This window comes from Phoenix dactylifera, chromosome 2, assembly GCF_051530095.1.
Source record: "Phoenix dactylifera cultivar Ajwa chromosome 2, Ajwa_hap1_PhDact_Kaust_v1.1, whole genome shotgun sequence".
NCBI classification, from domain to species: domain Eukaryota; kingdom Viridiplantae; phylum Streptophyta; class Magnoliopsida; order Arecales; family Arecaceae; genus Phoenix; species Phoenix dactylifera.
In genome coordinates, this window is record NC_143191.1 from 36,092,973 (window position 1) to 36,110,852 (window position 17,880).

The following is a 17,880-nucleotide window of genomic DNA, read 5'->3' on the forward strand; positions in this document are numbered from 1 at the left end:
GACCACATACCATCCGTGCCCCCTGAGAATAAATAGGGTGGAGGCCGTTTCCCACCCGACGCTTTCATTTTGTTTTATATTTTATTTTTGATGATAAGAAACGATGACAAACGTCCAACCTTTTAATGATTGAGTCTAGCGGACTGCTTCTCGCACCCAAGAATCTAATTTCACGACTCGGGTCTGTTCCTAATTAATGAATCAAGTGGCATTCATATGCAAATCAAAAACGTAATTCGATCACATCAGAACGCCTGCTTCATTAAATCTCTCTTAGATATTCAAGATCCTATGAGATATGTAAGTTTCAAAAATTTGAACCCAAGAAATCCATCCATCCATATATCCATTTTATCTACTGGGTCTGGTCCTCTTGCCTGGGGTCCGGGCACACATGGGAATTCAACGTGGTTTCGAGCTAATTTATGCAAGCTAAGGGAAAAAACATAGGTTTGATGGGAAAAAAAATTATGTCCATGTAAGTTTCTAATTTGAACAATTAAGAATCGACAGCAACTTCAAAATACAAAACTAATCCAAGTTCCGCTTGATTTGAAGTCAAATTAGGGGATTACATAGATAGCCCCGTAGGATTGGATTGAAAATTCTGTTTGACTCATAAATTGGGATAAAATTATACTTTACAGAATTTTCAGACTAATATTATAAAAGAAAATATCGAAACAGATCTTAATTTTTTTTGTTTTTGATAAAACGTAAGCAAAAATAGGTTCGCGAGTTATTCAATTCAGCTTGCATGCTGGGAGAAAATCCAAGTTCCGGTTGATGCCAGTTTCTCATTCAAACCGCCCACCTTCTTCCAAGAAGAAAATGGTAGCATTTAGAGCTCGCCCTTCTTCCTGTGATCTCATGATTACCAACAACTGGACCCGGTCTTGATGGCTGGATCACGGGCCGACGCGTGCCCCCGCCCAGCATGACAAGGTCATCCTCGTTGGGCCCGCCACTGCAAGTCCAACCCACAAGCAAGGAACACTCATGCATGACGACACGTGTCAACTTCCCAGTGGTCACTAGACGTTCCACCATTGATAGGCCCCCCATGCCGAGGTGAGTATTCTCCTATTTTTTTCCCTCAACCATGGCCTACTCCAGAGTCCAGATTAATTGTCTCCTGAGCGCATGCTCTTAAGCTCTTCTTTGCAGCTCTAATGGTTGTACGAGTTACGAGCTACAGAGGGAGAAAAAATTTGAGCAGTTAATGCTGCGTGGAATGTGGAATGAGAAAGAGAGAAAGCAAGAGGGAGAGAGAGCACAGACGCTGTGAGAAGTAGGTTTTGGAAAATGAGAGCAGATGCAGGTCTGACCGTTGAAGGTTGACCAAGGTTTTCAGCACCAAATCTTAGTCAACGAGCCTGTTGACTCTTGGAGAGGAAGAATTCAGGGGGATCATCCTTGTGTGGCCTCTACTTGCTTCAAGGATAAGCCATGCATGCTATCCCTTTGAGTAGAATGAATGATCATGACATTAGATACATGTATCAGGGCCTGGATCACAATGATTTCGTTCAGGAGTTCTTTTCCTCCTCCTGCCATTTCGACACATCTGAGAGAGAGCTTCCTAAGATCTGTGCTGCCCGTAATATTCCATCACAGTAGGATTTCCATTACCAAAGCATTAGAAAGCGCAACTTATAAACTTCATGCCTACTTGTAGTTTTATATTTTCCTTTTTAATTTTATGACACACCAACCCCGACATCTCATCAACTTATTATTTTTTTTTTTTTTTGTGTTAGAGAGACTTTATTGTCATCTTGCAATTGATAATTCATAAAAATACTTCCACAACATGACCTGTGCAATAGTTCAAAAAAAAAAAAACTTTTTTTTTTGTTATATTCAAAACCGATCAGATTCTCCATCAGTACTTGGGCTCCTTGATGTGCTGCGACTTGCGAGTGCATTTTATAGAAAACAAATGTGATCAAGAGATGCTTTAGCTTCTGAAATCAACATGAGAGATGCAGGTGCCAACATCAGTTTTGCTCCCTGTGAAGCGGTCGTGAAATAGATTCAGACATGCTGCATGAAGAGATAAAAGAGTTCATGTGCTTCATATATATATATCCGCACGCAATGGCTGATGCAACATCAATATCCGATCCGACATGATTCCATGGATGCACATAAATCGATCAGATGAAGCCAAATCCTTCGCCGAAATTAGAAATTCAGCCACTATCAAGTTACCTCACTACACCAGAACACTCCTGGTCTAGTCACAGCTACAAACTGATCCACTTCTCAAGTATCCAAGATAATGCATCATTTTTAGTATTGCTATTGATAAAGACCAAAGCTCTTAAGCGCAAGGATTTCAGTATCTACTTCATTAAGTTTTCAGGTGGCACCAAGCTTCTGTTGAAATACTACAAGAGAGAAAAAAGTCAGGAGCAACCGGCATGTGAAGAAGAATGCATATAATTAATTATATTGGAAAATGTTATGCTATTATATGGTGCCTAATCTATTATCTTTAAAAGCACAAAGTTGTACATCCACAATTTAGATATTAAGCAGAAAAAGTGATGCAGTAATTTGTAAAGAAAACTAGCATCTCTCTCCTTCCTCATCATAGAGGCAGTAATTCTATAAAAATTGACACTAAACAATCGGATTGCAATATAGGACTTGGTCGGCACCTGCCCCCACCAAACAAAAACAAAATCCTAAGAGGTTCTCCTTTTTGTTTCCTTCCCCCCCAAACCAAAGGTTGTGCATGATGAAGACGCCTCTGAATAACTTATGATTTTGTCGACGAATTAGGGAATAAATCCAACCGACCTCTGATTCTTTTAGATCATCCTGATGCAAACTTGAAATCCACGCTTCTTTAGTCTTAATTCTGTATAGCTGACGAGCTCATCCAATATTTTACATTGCGTTTTGCAACTAAGCTCCATTGAGCTGGTATGAGACGACTCAAACAGCCTCTCAGCCTTTTAATCAAATGGGTATATATAGGGCTCATTTGGTTCGCGGGACAAGAAGGGGAAAAAGTGTGGTCAACGGAAAAGTAATGAAATACCTCTTGTTTGGTTGGAGTTTTCAAAGGAGAGAGACAGGAAAGTTGTATTTCCATGGAAATAAGATTCCCACATTTCATAGGAAAGTCTTTCCCATTACTTTTCCATGAGGCGGAAATCACTCTAGAGGGCTCGTTTGGTTCGCAGGAAAACGAGGGGGGAAAGTGTGGTCAACGGGAAAGTAATGAAATGCCTCTTGTTTGGTTGGAGTTTTCAAAGGAGAGAGATGGGAAAGTTGTATTCCCATGGGAATATGATTCCCACATTTCATGGGAAAGTCTTTCCCATGAGAAACATGGGAAAGTTACTTTCCCATGAGGTGGGAATCACTCCTTTTTTATTTTTTCCCAAAAAGACCCTTCAGCATTAAAGAAGCATTAAAGAGGCATTAAAGACCTAATTTTTATTAAGGGCATAATAGGAATTATACATAACTTTCCTAGAAAAGTGGATGGTCAACCAAACATAAGCACTTTGGAAATTAGTCACTTTCCCATGGTTAACCAAACATGTCAAAAGTACTTTCCTAGGTATCCTCTTCCTAGGAATCTGATTCCCAGGAATCATATTCCTAGGAGGGAAAATACTTCCCGCGAACCAAACGAGCCCAGATCTATTTTTACTTTTTACCAAAAAGACCCTTTAGCATTAAAGAAGCATTAAAGAGTCATTAAATACCTATTTTTTATTAAGGACATAATAGAAATTATACATAACTTTCCCATGAAAGTGGATGGCCAACCAAACATAAGCACTTTGGAAATTTGTCACTTTCTCATGGTCAACCAAACATGTCAAAAATATTTTTTTAGATATTTTTTTTCTAAAAATTTATATTTTAGAAAGAAAAAATATTTTCTGCGAACGAAACGAGCCCATATAGTTTACCACACCCGGCACGCATAGGCTCATGCTGATTCCCCAATTGCATCCCTGTCGCTTCAATCGGACGTGACCGAGTTATTTATAATGCATGCATCGTGTCATTTGCATCATTAATTAGGTGTTCAAATTCTCTGACACTGCCTCACAGCAAATTAAAAACAGAAACTCCACCTCGCTTCAATGGGGACTGTTTTAGCTATCCTCTCGTGTACTCAAGTAGCAGGACAAAACGTAAGGCTTTTTCCTTTCAGTACAAAGGTTGCGGCCTCGCAGTGATTTGCATCATGCTACTCCCAAGTTCCGGCAGTACTGTGATTACAAAAGAATAAAAATAAAAATGTCCTCAGTTTTTTTTAACATAGGCTGGTGAAATGATGATAGATGGTAGGTTTTAGTGTGTACAGAGGTGAATGTACCATGTGAAAATCTCAGTCCAGTAGGAACTCAAGGAACGGGAATCCTTGCACTAACCAGCGTTGACCGGGCTCTTGTCCAGGCCTTGCATATCCACTCACCAAACTGAGCCTAATGAGTGTCTCATGAACTAAATTGGTATTAAGACAAGCAGCTTTGTGTTGGCAGGATTTCAGAGACCAAAGTACAGCCAACAGTTCAGTGGCCATATCAAATCTAGGAGGCCAAACTATTGAGCTTTAGACCTAGGCCACAAACAAATCACTCCAACCGATAATGCCAAATGAACATGGGCACATTAAAGACTGAAAGATATAATTCGCATCAACTTATCCAATAGGGAGAATCAAGCAGTTCGGAGCAACTACCATGGAGACATAACTTGCTCTGGTTACACCTGCTTTAGAAACGTAAGTACCCATTTCCAAGATGACCAAAACCCTAGAGCTGCTGTCTTGCAGGATTTGATTTCACTGCCATAATACTCTAAATCAAAAGCAGCTTAGAGTTTAGGCACATTTTTCTTCCAGCATTTGGATGGATCTGGTTCGAACAGTACTAAATTTGAATTACAAACTACAGGATTATTTTTGAGTTGTAACTAATGTGTCAAGTAATATGGCCGGACTGAGAAATAGTTTGGCCGGTTTTATGCATAAGCAACTATACTGACGATTATACTAAAAAAAATTACATATTGCATATATTTTCTTTGTAAAAGATTTACTAATATAAATTCGAAAGTGAAAAACCCAATGAGAGAATCCAAAAAGCACATTCAAATGTGACCAAAATTTACCATCGACGTGTTTTCTAGAAAAAAAGAAAAAAGGGCAAAACAAACTATCAATGTGATTCACCAGGAACAATGAGCAAGTATGAAGCAAAAGTAGACTGGCATGGAGAAACAATTTTGAACGATGGCAGTCAAATTAGAAGGTGTTGAAATTTAAACCAGCCTAGCATGTCAGGATAGCAGTCGAGTTCACTTTTCTGTGGCTGTATGCAGTAGCTGGGTGACAACGGCTATTGGGGGATGCTGGTTGACCAAGCCTGCTCCATAGATGAACATCCTTAGTTTGAAACTCTAAAATCCAGTTACCTTCCAAGAAGAACCTTTTCTAGAAAAAAGAAAAAACTGAGAAAAAGCTAAAGATTCTGCGATCTTATAATGTCCCAAAGGATAGAAGACTCCATTCTCGAGCTTAATGATAGGAGATAAGCATGATCTTACCAAGAAATTGCTGTTCTTAGTCTCTTACCAAAATGACTACAGAATATAAGTTGTAGCAAATAACTCAATAGACCTCCAAACTTTATAGCATCCTAGGCCCAACAAACTTAAAATCTGTGGAGCACCACACGTCTTTATCAAGAAATACCTAGCTTAAATGAGAAAGAATGCATCCATATCCCCAGTGCCTGGGGAATTAGTCATGCACCACCATTTAAAGATCATCTTTTGAGTTGATACCCAGAAGTTCAGCCAGTCTGCCACTTTCATATGCTTCAACGGTATCTGACATCAAATCAACACCACACATATGAGAATCTTACAGATGTACTTTTTAGAGTAGATGTCAATGAAAGCAACAGATAGTTTACCATTGGAGCCACCAATGTGCTTTCCATGTATAAAAACTTGAGGGACCGTGCGCCTCCCAACAATCTTAGACAAGGCATCTTGAATATCCGGCCCATCCTCTGGACATTTGTTTGACAAAAAAAGCAGCAATTAGAAATATGTAGGAGCTAAATGATTAAAGTATTGATCAGGACCTCTCCTTTTGAAATGTATGTTTTTTAATCTTGAAAGACCACAGTGCAGTAAGTTAAAACTCATGGTCTGGCTCCCAGCACAGTAATAGAATAGGCAAGCCTAAAACACTGTTTCCTCAAATCTTATTACTACAAGGTAGATTTCTGGAATTAGAATGGTTCCAAGTTACAGGGATTATGTGCTAAGAGGGAGTAGAATACATCATTGAGATCTAAGAATAGGTGATACTAGTGCAATCACAACTTCTAAACTAACCAACTAGTTCTGTTATTTCTGCTAAGCATCTCCAGTAACAAGTGCATAATTCAGACTGCAACAGTGTGGGAATCACAAGTAATAGAAGTAATAGAACATACTAGCATTTTTTATCACTATTCATTACAACTGTCGAGAAACTTTTTTTAATTTTTTTATTTTATGTGCAGTTTAAACAGGATATAAAATGACCAACTAGATTATATGTGCTCAACATGAGTTGTGCGCATATCTGTTGGTAATGTCACTTATCTTTTTAGAAAACAATTTCCTTAATTCATGTTCTTAGAAACCTAATTTGTAAATGGAGAAAAACCATAGAAAACTAAACCTCAGGAGAGATTCTCAGAAATGAAAGTACAACAAACCTCTCTGGTCCAGCTCCACGACGTATGGTACTTTGTCCAATTCTTTGAAAACAGATTTTGCTCTTCTACAGTACCTGTTCAACCAATGGTAAAAATTAAATACTTTCACTAGTTAAATAGTTTCACGGGGGTGGAACACACACACACACACACACACACACACATATATATATACACGTTACATACACACACATATATGTGTGCATGTATATGGAACAGAGGTGATTGGCTATTGAATAACGGTTTATTTCCATAAACAATGTAACTGCATTTTTGTTATCTCTTATCTCATGCATCTACAACTAATATCAGTAGATGAAGAACTTGCATGACACAGCATGCATAAATAAGCATTTTATATCTATTTTAAGGTTTGACTGGAACCATGATTGCAGATAAACCATATTACCCCATCATGCATACTTAGAAGCTTGTTAATAATTTGTTTGCTGGCTGATCATCTGCAAGACACCTCATGACCAGAGGGAGTGATCTGTCTTGAAGCCTCATAAAAAATATGCTACCTATACGTGCATACATAGATACATATACATATTTATATATATATATAGTAGAGGTAATATGTGGCCCATACAACAATCTTAATAAGGTCGGATCTGACCGGTGAGGGCCTGACACTAAAGATTCGAGCTGTTGGATGTGATCTACAATTCTAAATAGCTTGCAGTCAAAAAATAATGTGATTCACCGATCCTAGCCTATGCATCCAGTGGTCGAAGAATATGCATAGTTTCATGTTTTTTTAAACTGTTTATTTTTAACCATTGGATGCATAGGCAATGCGTATGCTAGGAATATCTAAATCATATAATTTTTGAAAATACGCAAATTTAACGAGATAAGAAAATTCTAGAGGTACAATGCAAGGTTAAAAACATCCTATCACAAGCTCTAAAATGTACATAGATAGAGCCCTAGGTATGGTGTTAGTCAAATCCCAAATACATAGTATTCCTAGGGCCCCATTGCTTTGACATTGTAATTTAATAGCTACCAAAAAGAGAATGCATTCAGTCCCGCAGCCTCTTGTATCTTCCACATCGCCCAAAACATCAAAAACCATACCAAAATCATGTCAATATCAACTACTTCCGCCTCAGTGCAAATCCTAGACTTCATCTTTCCCTAAAATCATCAATGGATGCTTTTACCAGTTTACTCCATATGGAACCTTATTTAACCACTGCAATCACTAAACTCTAAGCAAAGCTTCAAATGCAATGCAAAAGTTGGCTTCTTCAGTATAAATGTATGGCTCTTCTTGGTGTCAATTTTCTCTAAAATCGTTTTAACTTCCTGAACTATACACCTAAACTAGTAAGGCATTGTACCTGCAAACAAATATATGATGCAAATCGAGACAAATCACAATGCACATGGTGATCTCCTATAGACATCATGACATCAGACAATCATTCGTACATAGTACTTCCTACTTCTAAGGCTTCCACAAATTTTATTTTTGTAAACCAAAAAGCAGTAATAGGTTAGAGCAACTACAATTATTTAAATTACCAATAAAGCTGCTAGAACCTCTCATACCACTAATTCTTCCAAATACTGAATCGATAAGCAATAAACTGTTCAAGTATCTAATGGTGCACTTCATGGCCTCTGATACTGCACTCAAGGCATCTCCACAATCCTCCATGTCCCAAAAGTTTTCTACACACACCGTTGCTTTCCTTAAGTAAATAACTAAATATGTAAATAGGTAAATAGATAAATAAAACATAAAAACACACCTGTGGATGCACATGCATTCATCTGGAGCAGATTATTGCGATCAGAAAGACAATAAATACACTATAAGAGCTTCTATACGATCAGAAAGACAACAAATACACTATAAGAGATTCTATTACGAAAGTAACCAGGAATCATCACTAGAACTCTAGATACACTCCCAAAAAGGTAATAACCAAAAGAGCATACCGCCATAAATTACTAATGATATATCTCGGAACCGACCATAACCGACATGACAGACTGACCAATCAAAGTTCGCCCTGAAGCCTCTGACCTTAAAAATGCACAGAGTCCATTAAATTTTAAACTCTCCCTCCAGCTAGCAACATGTCGGCTATGATCACGAATGGTTTTCATAACCACATGATGAACAAGCGAGATGTGTGATGCATGGAGGAAACGCTCATGCATGATTTTTGGGATGTATGATCGATTACCAAAAATGGTTGAGCCGCATGCTCGAACTCTTTGGCGACGGGCGCCAACCCCCACCTATGTAAACTATTCTCGAGAGAGCCTCCAAGCAAGTACTCTCGACCATTTTTGCGCCCTCGTGCTGCCACTTTGCCACTCTCACAACACATCCGCTGCTCCCTAAGAGTCTGTCTAACTTAGAAATTGGAGGATTCGCTGCCGGACACCCTCCACTGTCTTTGCTATTTCAGATCAGATTTGGCGTCGGAATGAAGGTTCAAGGATTATCTTCTCAGCCCAACACCACCTCAAGAGCGACCAATGTTGCCATCGCTACCCAAGCATAACGGCCACCACATCGTCACCTCCGAGACGCATGGCGATCTTCAGCCGACCTTTATGGTCTAAGCTGATATTCGGACGATCAGCCGCTCAGCCAACTCGGCTGCCTTGATCGGCAACAACTAACATGATAACATGATGAGGGACTTCCTTGAAACCAGACTAAAAGGACGATCAACACGAATCCAAGCACACAGACAAGTCCGCAGCCTGAAGCGGGCTACTTCTTATTGCGCATTCGACGTAGTAAAATTTACTCACGTCTCTAAACAAGATCGAATTTTTCTTCGAGATAAATAAACAAGAATCGAATTTTAAACATGGATCGGAAAAAAAATCCCCACGTAGTTTCTCAAATTTTTTGACAAAGATCGTTCTTATGGTTTGCTTTTATGAAGGGAGGGAGGGAGGAAGGGAGCGTACGGGCAGTAGGACTTGGAGAAGATGACGATGTCGTGGGCGGCCACGGTTTTCTTGACGAAGGCCTTCTTCGTCGCGGCGGCGGATCCCTCCGACAAGAGGCCGAGGAGAGCGGCAGCCACCGCGAGCAGAGCCACCGTCGCCGTCCCGAGACGTCCCGCCGCCGCCATCGATCGAGTCCGGGGCCGCTCCTCGCAGATCCCCGACTCGACTTAAGATCAGATGAGCCCCCAAAGAGAAACCAAGAAGATTGGGAGATTATTTATTAATATTTGTAATGGTTAGAAAAAGAGAGAAACAGGGTGGCGGCGATTGGGGACGGATCGAAGGAAGCCGAAGGGCGGATGGCGTTCGAAAACAGCGATCGGAGGGGTGTAAAAGGGAGCCGCGCAACTGGATATTTACGTAAATAACCAATGGTCAATGGATGTGGAGACGCAAGCAATACGATCCGTTCGCTGAGAGTGGGGATGGGTCAGGGGTGAAGGAGGAAGATGCAGTGAGAAAGGTAATATATGATTTTTTGCAGATCTAGGCGAACCGAGAATAGTGGATCAAAGGAGGTCGGCCAGCTTTCTAGGCCGGAGGTCAGAATTGTAGAGATAGAGAATGTAACCCTGATTCGGCTAGTATCGAAGATGGAGGTACAGAAGACGGTATGGGCCCTAGCTGATGACAAGGCCCCCAAACCAGATGGTTTTCCTCAATTCTTCTTTCGCGTGTTGGAGCATTGTCCGGATAGCAGTAGTGGAGGTCATCCAGTTGTTCTTCACTCGGACAGAGATGACCGATGATTGGAAGGCTACGTACATCATCCTGATACCGAAGCGCCAGGACGCCTTAGAGCCAAGCCATTTCAGGCCTATTAATTTATGCACCACCTTGTATAAAGTGGTGGCGAGGATTATGGTGGGGAGGATGAAACCTTTGTTACCATGTATCATTTGTCAAGAATAGAGGGCTTTCGTAAGGGGCAGGAACATTTCCGACAATGTCCTGCTGGCTCAGAAAATGATGTGGGACTTACAACGAGCTTCGAAGAGGCGGAGCTTGATGGCAGTCAAACTGGACATGGAGCAAGCCTATGACAGGATCCGATGGAGCTTCGTCAGGTATGCATTGGAGAGTTTTGGATTTCATGAGACATGGATAGACTGGGTGCTGGGCTGTGTGCAGGGGCCGAGGTTCTCCATCCTGATCAATGGGACACTGTCGCCGTTCTTTCAGTCCATCATGGGCCTTCATAAGAATTGTTCTTTTCCCCCATGCCTCTTCATTATCTGTTTTGACGTGCTTTTCCGTGCTTTGCGGGCAGCTTGCGGGAGTCAAGAACTAGCAGCCTATGTGCCAGCTCCTGGCTCTCACCCTATATCCCATCTTCTATTTGCAGATGATTGCCTTCTATTGGTTAGGGTGAGGGCGAGGGACGCCCGAGCTCTTAAGCAGGTGTTGGTAGCTTACTGTGTGGCCTCCGGATAGAGGGTGAATCTTCAAAAATCTGCTATCTACTTTAGTTTGAGCATAGAGCGGAGGATGCGGCAGGAGATCAGGACGATATTGGAGGTGCAGGAGCAGGAGGGTGTGTGGAGTTACTTGGGAGTTTCGATTACAGGGAGACGGCTGAGGGCAGCGGGGTGCATGAGCCTGGTGCAGCGAGTGCAAGGCAGATTGGAGGGCTAGAGGGTGTCCTCTCTATCCATGATGGGCCGTGTGATGCTAGTCAGGTCTGTGCTGTGTTCTATGCCGGTTTATCTTATGGCTAATATTGTGCTCCCAAAGATTGTCCTGAGGGGGATTGAGCAGTTGTTTTAAAGCTTTCTGTGGGGCTCATAGGGAGGGGGCCATGGGGTACATCTAGTGGCTTGGAGCGAGTCTATCTGCCGTTTAGTGAGGAAAGTTTGGGGGTGCAATCCCTTCTCGAGAGGCGCGAGGTGCTTTTTGCTCGGCATGCAGTGAGGTTCATCCTAGAGCCACAGGGTTTCTGGTGCCAGGTCATGGCAGCGAGATATGGTTGTGGGAGAACTGAGGGGGCAACCCTGGGTAGTCGGAGATGTAGATGTTTTTACATGTGGCGGGAGATCAAGAGGCATTTACCGCTGGCAGAGGCGAACACGAGGTGGCTGATTGGCGACGGACGGAGTATCAATGTGATGGAGGATCCATGGGTGAATACACTTTCTTTGCGACTCTAGCCAACTACGTTCAATGCGGAGGTGGGCGGACTGCGGGTGTGTGACTTCCTTGTCCCAGGGGAGGCGGAATGGGATGGTGCCAGGCTCAGCCAGCTGTTTTGTGAGCAATTAGCTGATCGGATCTGCTCGCTACCGGTCGCACAAGCCGTGGACCCGGATGTCAGAGTATGGAGCATGTCATGCAGAGCTAATGTTAGGGTTGGGGATGTCTCCCGGACCCTCCAGTGGGACCACGTGTCGGGCCTGGATTGTGGCTGGATTTGGAGATTTGGACTCCACCCTAGGGTTGCCTTATTTCTATGGAAGGTAGCCTGAGAGCGCTTGCCGACGAGAGCGGTGCTGAGTAGACGAGGACTGAGCATTTCCTCCTAGTGCTTGGAGTGCCGGGTAGATGAGACAGTGGATCATCCGTTGTTCTAGTGTGGGTGGGCGAGGAGGGCCTAGACACTTGCTGTAGTACTGCAGGAGACTTGGAGTGGGAGAGACACTTTTCTACAGACTATCTGGCATTGGACTGGTATACCTCATATACGTCGGGTGGCCATAGGAGCGACTTGCATAGCCTATTAGATTTGGCTGGTGAGGAATGATCGGATTTTTGGAGAGCATGGCGCGTCCCTGAGGTTCGTGGTAGACTGCGTCAGAGCACAGACAGCTGAGATTATTCAAACAGACTTACATTGTGGACTTTTGATAGCTCGAGACACCTAGGGCCCCCATATTGCTCAGGCAGCACTCCATAGGGTGTATTTCACCTGGGAGCCCCCACTCCCAAATTTCCTCAAAGTCAACTTTGATGGCGCTGTCTTGGAGGGCGGCAGGAGAGGAGGAGCAGGCTTCGTCATCAGAGGCCCGAGTTCTAGGGTGGTCGCTACTGACGGCCGCCAAATCTTTGACATCTCTGTGCCAGGAGCAAAGCTGCAGGTGGCCTGGACCGGATTATGCCATGCCAGGCGAGCGCTTCGGGCTACCTCGATCATATTGGAGGGTGACTTAACCACCGTAATCAGTTGGGTCTAAAAGGACCCGAGCGCAAGGGGAAGGGTACACCCTTTACTTCAAGATATTTGGGATATGGTGAGTGATGTAGTAGTGGCCTTTCAGGTTAAACATGTATATCGAGAGGCCAACGAGGCAGCGGACTGGGTGGCAGTATATGTCGCGTGCCACTTAGGAGACACTCTATAGATAGAGAAGGAGGAATTGCCTAAGACGCGGTGTGACTTAGTTTTTGCTGATTATATATTCGTTTTTAGGGGGAAAAAAAAGAAAAGTCGGCTTCTATTGCCGATCGCTCCGTGACGCTAACCCAACAGCCCGTTCGCTCCCCATTCTACCGCTCCTTCCCGACGGGGGAAGCGCCCTCCTGTGTGTTCGAATCAGAAGGAGGAAGAGGCGGCCGCCGCGAAGCGCAAGGGATTCCTTCTATGCATTGTGTCAAGCAGGAGAAGCATCTGAAACGAATGAGGGAAAATACCTAAAATATATATGATAAAATATCTCTGAGAATCGAACTTCGACCCTCCAAAACGAACAAAGGAGCTGCCTTTGGAGGAGGGCAGAGGAGGAGGAATGCTTTCCCTCAAGCCCCTCCTTCCACTCCCCCACTACCTCCTCCTCTCCCTTCGGATCACCACCCTCTCCTCCTCCGTCGTTTCTCGTCACCAGCAACACCAACAACGGCCTTCAGAGGAGCTTCCCAACCCCTACGACCTGATGAAGGAGGACCCCATCCAGGTGTGCTCCGACCTGTGGGTCCGCTGCTTCTCTCGCCCAGACCCCCATCTCCCCTTTCCCAACCTCACCGGCTTCCTCAAGAAGTTCGACCTCTGGGTGCTCGCCTACCAGCGCGCCTGCGCCCACCACACCGGCTCCTTCCCCCCCAAGAACGCCATCCACCTCCCCCACCTCCGCTCCCTCCTCGCCCTCCAGCGCGCCGCACTATCGCCGAACTACACCTGGGGGGCCTCCACCCACCTCCTCCTCCGCTCCCCTGCCGAGCCCCCCTCCACCCGCCCCATCTCCCGCCGCAAGTTCCTCGCCCTCCTCGCCTCCGCCCCTCCCCCCTTCCAGGACCGTGTCCTCCAGGAGCTCCTCCTCCTCCTTCTCGAGCCCGTCTTCGAGCCCCGCTTCTCCCCCAGGTCCCACGCCTTCCGCCCCGGCCGCAGCGCCCACACCGTCCTCCGCACCATCCGCTCCAACTTCGCTGGCTACCTCTGGTTCCTCAAGGCCGATCTCTCCGCCGTCTCCGATAACTTCAGCCCCGGCGTCATCATCTCCTGCTTGAAGAAAGGCGTCTCCGATCGGAAAATTCTGGGCTTGATCAAATCCGCCTTGAGGCAACCCGTGAGGGTCGGGTCGTCGCCAGCCGATGAGGCGGTCGACAGATTGGCCAAGAAGAGGATGAAGCGGAAGATGCTGCGGAAGAGCAGGAAGAAGAAGGTTTTGAAGGAGGACGAGCCCAAGCCCGATCCCTACTGGCTGAGGGCTTTCTTTGGCTTCGCCCCCGACGAAGCCGCCAGGGTCCCCAACTACGGGCACTGCAGGATCCTCAGCCCTTTGCTTGTCAATGTATGCCTCACCGAATTGGACACTTGGATGGAAGATCGGATAGCAAGGTACTTTCGTCCATCGAAGCTCGACTCCATTTGGACGGATTCGATCGCCGACGACTGCCACAACCCTGCCTGGCCGGAATTCGTTCCCACGAGCGGGAGGGAGAAGACGAGGAGGATGGATTGCATTCGCTATGGGTCCCACCTTTTGATCGGAATTCGTGGACCGAGGGAGGATGCGGTGGAGTTACGAAAGGATTTGATTGAGTTCTGTGAAAGCAAGTATGGACTGAGGTTGGAGAATTCAAACATAGAGATCGAGCACATAACAAGAGGGATCGAGTTCTTGGATCACGTGATCTGCCGGCGGGTGATGCACCCTACATTGCGTTACACAGCAACAGGAGGGACGATCGTAAGCGAGAAAGGTGTCGGGACATTGCTTTCTGTGACTGCAAGCTTGCAGCGTTGCATCAGCCGGTTCAGGCATCTCGAGCTCGTCAAGGGGGATAAGGACCCGGAGCCGCTGCCTTGCACGCCGATGCTTTATGCCGGCCAGGCCCATACCAATTCTCAGATGAACAAGTTCCTCGAGACCATGGCGGATTGGTATAGATATGCAGATAACCGGAAGAAAGTAGTCGGCTTTTGTGCGTATGTGATTAGGAGCTCTCTGGCTAAGCTCTATGCTGCAAGGTATAGGCTGAAGTCTCGTGCCAAGGTGTACAAGATTGCCTCCCGTGACCTCAGCCACCCATTGAGAGAGAGTGCGAGGAATGATGCACCAGAGTATTCTGATCTTTTGAGGATGGGGCTTGTTGATGCCATCGAGGGTGTTCAGTTTTCGCACATGTCATTGATTCCATCATGTGATTATACCCCATTCCCTAGGAACTGGGTACCTGACCATGAGCGGATATTGCATGAATATGTTAGGCTGCGAGATCCGAAATTCTTTTGCGAACTGCATAAGTCAGTGAATCGGAATGAATTGAGATCGCCTCAGGATGCAATATCAGAGATTGTTTGGGACTATAAGATATGTGGAGTTTGGAGCAAGAAGTCTCTAGGAATTATCAAAGAGCAGGAAAATGATGAAAATAATACTAATGGTGATAGAAGCTTCTTGTTGAAGGAATCTATTGCACTTTAATACAGTGTTACTAGGGTGTCTCGGTGCACGAGACTCCTACTGTTGTGGAGTCTGGGAAGGATCAGATATACGCAGCTTTACCCTACATATGGAGAGGCTATTTCCATATTTTGAACATGTGGCACCCAGGTTACAATAGAGCAACTTCTGAAATGCAATTTGTAAATTTTCTGCAATGCTTTACTTTTCATTGATGAAAGAAGGCTGAGGAGAATCATTTTTTCCAAGTGCAAGTACCAGGCAACTGAACTACCATTGCTTCAGCAACCCATACAGCACCTTGGAGCATGTAAAGGTACGTGACCTTTAAAACTAAGCAGTAAATTAACGAGGTATGGTGTGTTATTAAATTATATGATGCATGCTCTATTTGTTCTCTGTGGTCAGTCCACTTTGGGCATATGTTTCTGGAAAAAACTATTGCTTCAACTTTGTATGAATGTTGTATACTTTGTTGGGTGTAATCTTTCTTTTTGATCAGTCCATAACACACTGAAAGTGAGGTTTCTGCAATGTGTTGTCATTTCTCAGTTACCTTGTTGTAGAGTAAGTGCTAAATTTGGTTTCTTAGGTGGATCAATATGATTCTCAGAGATGTACAGATGATAATGTATAAATGCTGAAAATTATTCATTTCTCCGAGTAAGTGCTATATTTGGTTTCTTATGTGGATTAATATGATTCTCAGAGATGTACAGATGATACTTAATGTATAAATGCTGAAAATTATTCATTTCTCCTGCATTAGCCTGCACTGTGGGTTAATATGGTAGACAGAGATGATACTTAATGTATGAATGCTGACAATTATTTGTTTGTTCAGTAGAAGCTTATATAACAGATTAATAACATGAGTTCCATTTCATCTGCTTGCAGTACATGCTGTGATGTATTAGGTTTCATTTGCAAGGTTTATCTGTATCTTAAATTCTATTTTTATTGTATGTTCACAAACAATTGAAGCAGCAGTAATAAGAAAAATTCTGTTTGCGTTAGATGTTCTTCTCATCCACAAAACATTAACTAAGCATCCAACTTGTTATCCTCTTTGCATACCTTTTAATCTGCATCAATGAGCACATGATCAGTTCTGTGGGCTACAAATTTAGTGAAATTGTACTCTCGCTGCCCAATACAAAAGCAGAAAAATTGTAATGCACCATCAGTTACATGATCAGGATGCATAATTAGTGATTTGCTGGGATTTTGAATAAAGAATGAGCTTTTGGCCTAATCTTAGTGCTTCAAATTTAAACTGCAGCTTAGGATCTTCTTCATTTTGGCCTTCTAATATATACTTCTGTTAGATCTTTATAAATGCCGACCCATAGAACCTCATTGATTTTCTTCAATGAGGTCTTCACAATTTTGGAGTGCACCAGTCTTCACTACAACCCCAGAATAGCGAAACAATGTTTAGTAATGATGCCTTTGTCCTTTTTCTGTCTTTACACTCAGTATCGTGGCTAAAAAAGAGGAAGCATTCTTTGGTTATTTTCCTTTCCTTTTTGTTGTTTTGTTTGGATAAGAAAGAGTGAAATTTCATAACCTTTTAGTAGGTTGCAGTTCAAGGCAATAATCTGAGTTCAGTTTTGAACGTTAAGTCAGTTCTATCCTAATGGGATTATGGGACTTGGCACAAGACCTAGATGCGCAACTGCCGACCTCAGACCAGTCTAGATGGCATGCATGCCTGTTTCAGCTTAGTTAAATGTATCCTAGTGTGCAATGTTATAAAGATTGCTGACAGTAGTGCAGATACATCGAGCAATATTAAGTTACCAACTAGAGGGTCATGTGTCAACTCTTTAATTGCTGCAATGCACAGCCTTCTTTTTTTTTTTTATGGGGGGGGGGGGGGGGGGGGGGGGGGGGGGGGGTACATCGGCGTCTCACACGGCACGCACATGAGAGCAACCAACAAAATCAAAAAAAAAAGATGGTGAAAAGAATAAGGAACATCTCCTTGGTTCACCCAGAGAAATCCACCAAAGTGATGCGCCACATAGGAGGCCACCCAGTCAGCTGCACTGTTCGCCTTCCGATAAACATGAGTGGCTCGGAAGGAACCATATCATTTTTAAATAAGGGGAACCGATCCTTAGAATTTCTTCAAAGAGGGCCACAGACTTGGGCTCACACAATAGTGCAACCTATAATAGCTGTTTCATGTGAATAAATAGTGAAGATCAGGTCCGACTCTTCCAGGATCCTGGAATTAGGACCATAATTGGATAATAATTTTTTCTAGTAAACTTTGAATTGATTATACTACTCGTATT

The 17,880-nt window shown here is 43.7% G+C and overlaps 2 protein-coding genes across 2 annotated transcripts; one reads left to right on the forward strand and one right to left on the reverse strand.

Annotated features, from left to right (window-relative positions):
• Positions 1-5,579: 5,579 nt before the first annotated feature.
• Positions 5,580-10,508, reverse strand: LOC103701513 (glutaredoxin-C8). Its single transcript, XM_008783588.6, has 4 exons — positions 9,702-10,508; positions 6,753-6,826; positions 5,955-6,053; positions 5,580-5,868 (listed from the first exon to the last, which is right to left on the reverse strand). Exons 1-4 carry the CDS (start codon positions 9,866-9,868, stop codon positions 5,798-5,800), a joined length of 411 nt encoding a protein of 136 aa, XP_008781810.2. The 5' UTR covers positions 9,869-10,508; the 3' UTR covers positions 5,580-5,797.
• A 2,604-nt stretch (positions 10,509-13,112) lies between these two features.
• On the forward strand, positions 13,113-16,241 carry NMAT1 (Intron maturase, type II family protein). Its single transcript, XM_008783704.6, has one exon. It carries the CDS (start codon positions 13,463-13,465, stop codon positions 15,596-15,598), a length of 2,136 nt encoding a protein of 711 aa, XP_008781926.4. The 5' UTR covers positions 13,113-13,462; the 3' UTR covers positions 15,599-16,241.
• The last annotated feature ends 1,639 nt before the right edge of the window (positions 16,242-17,880 follow it).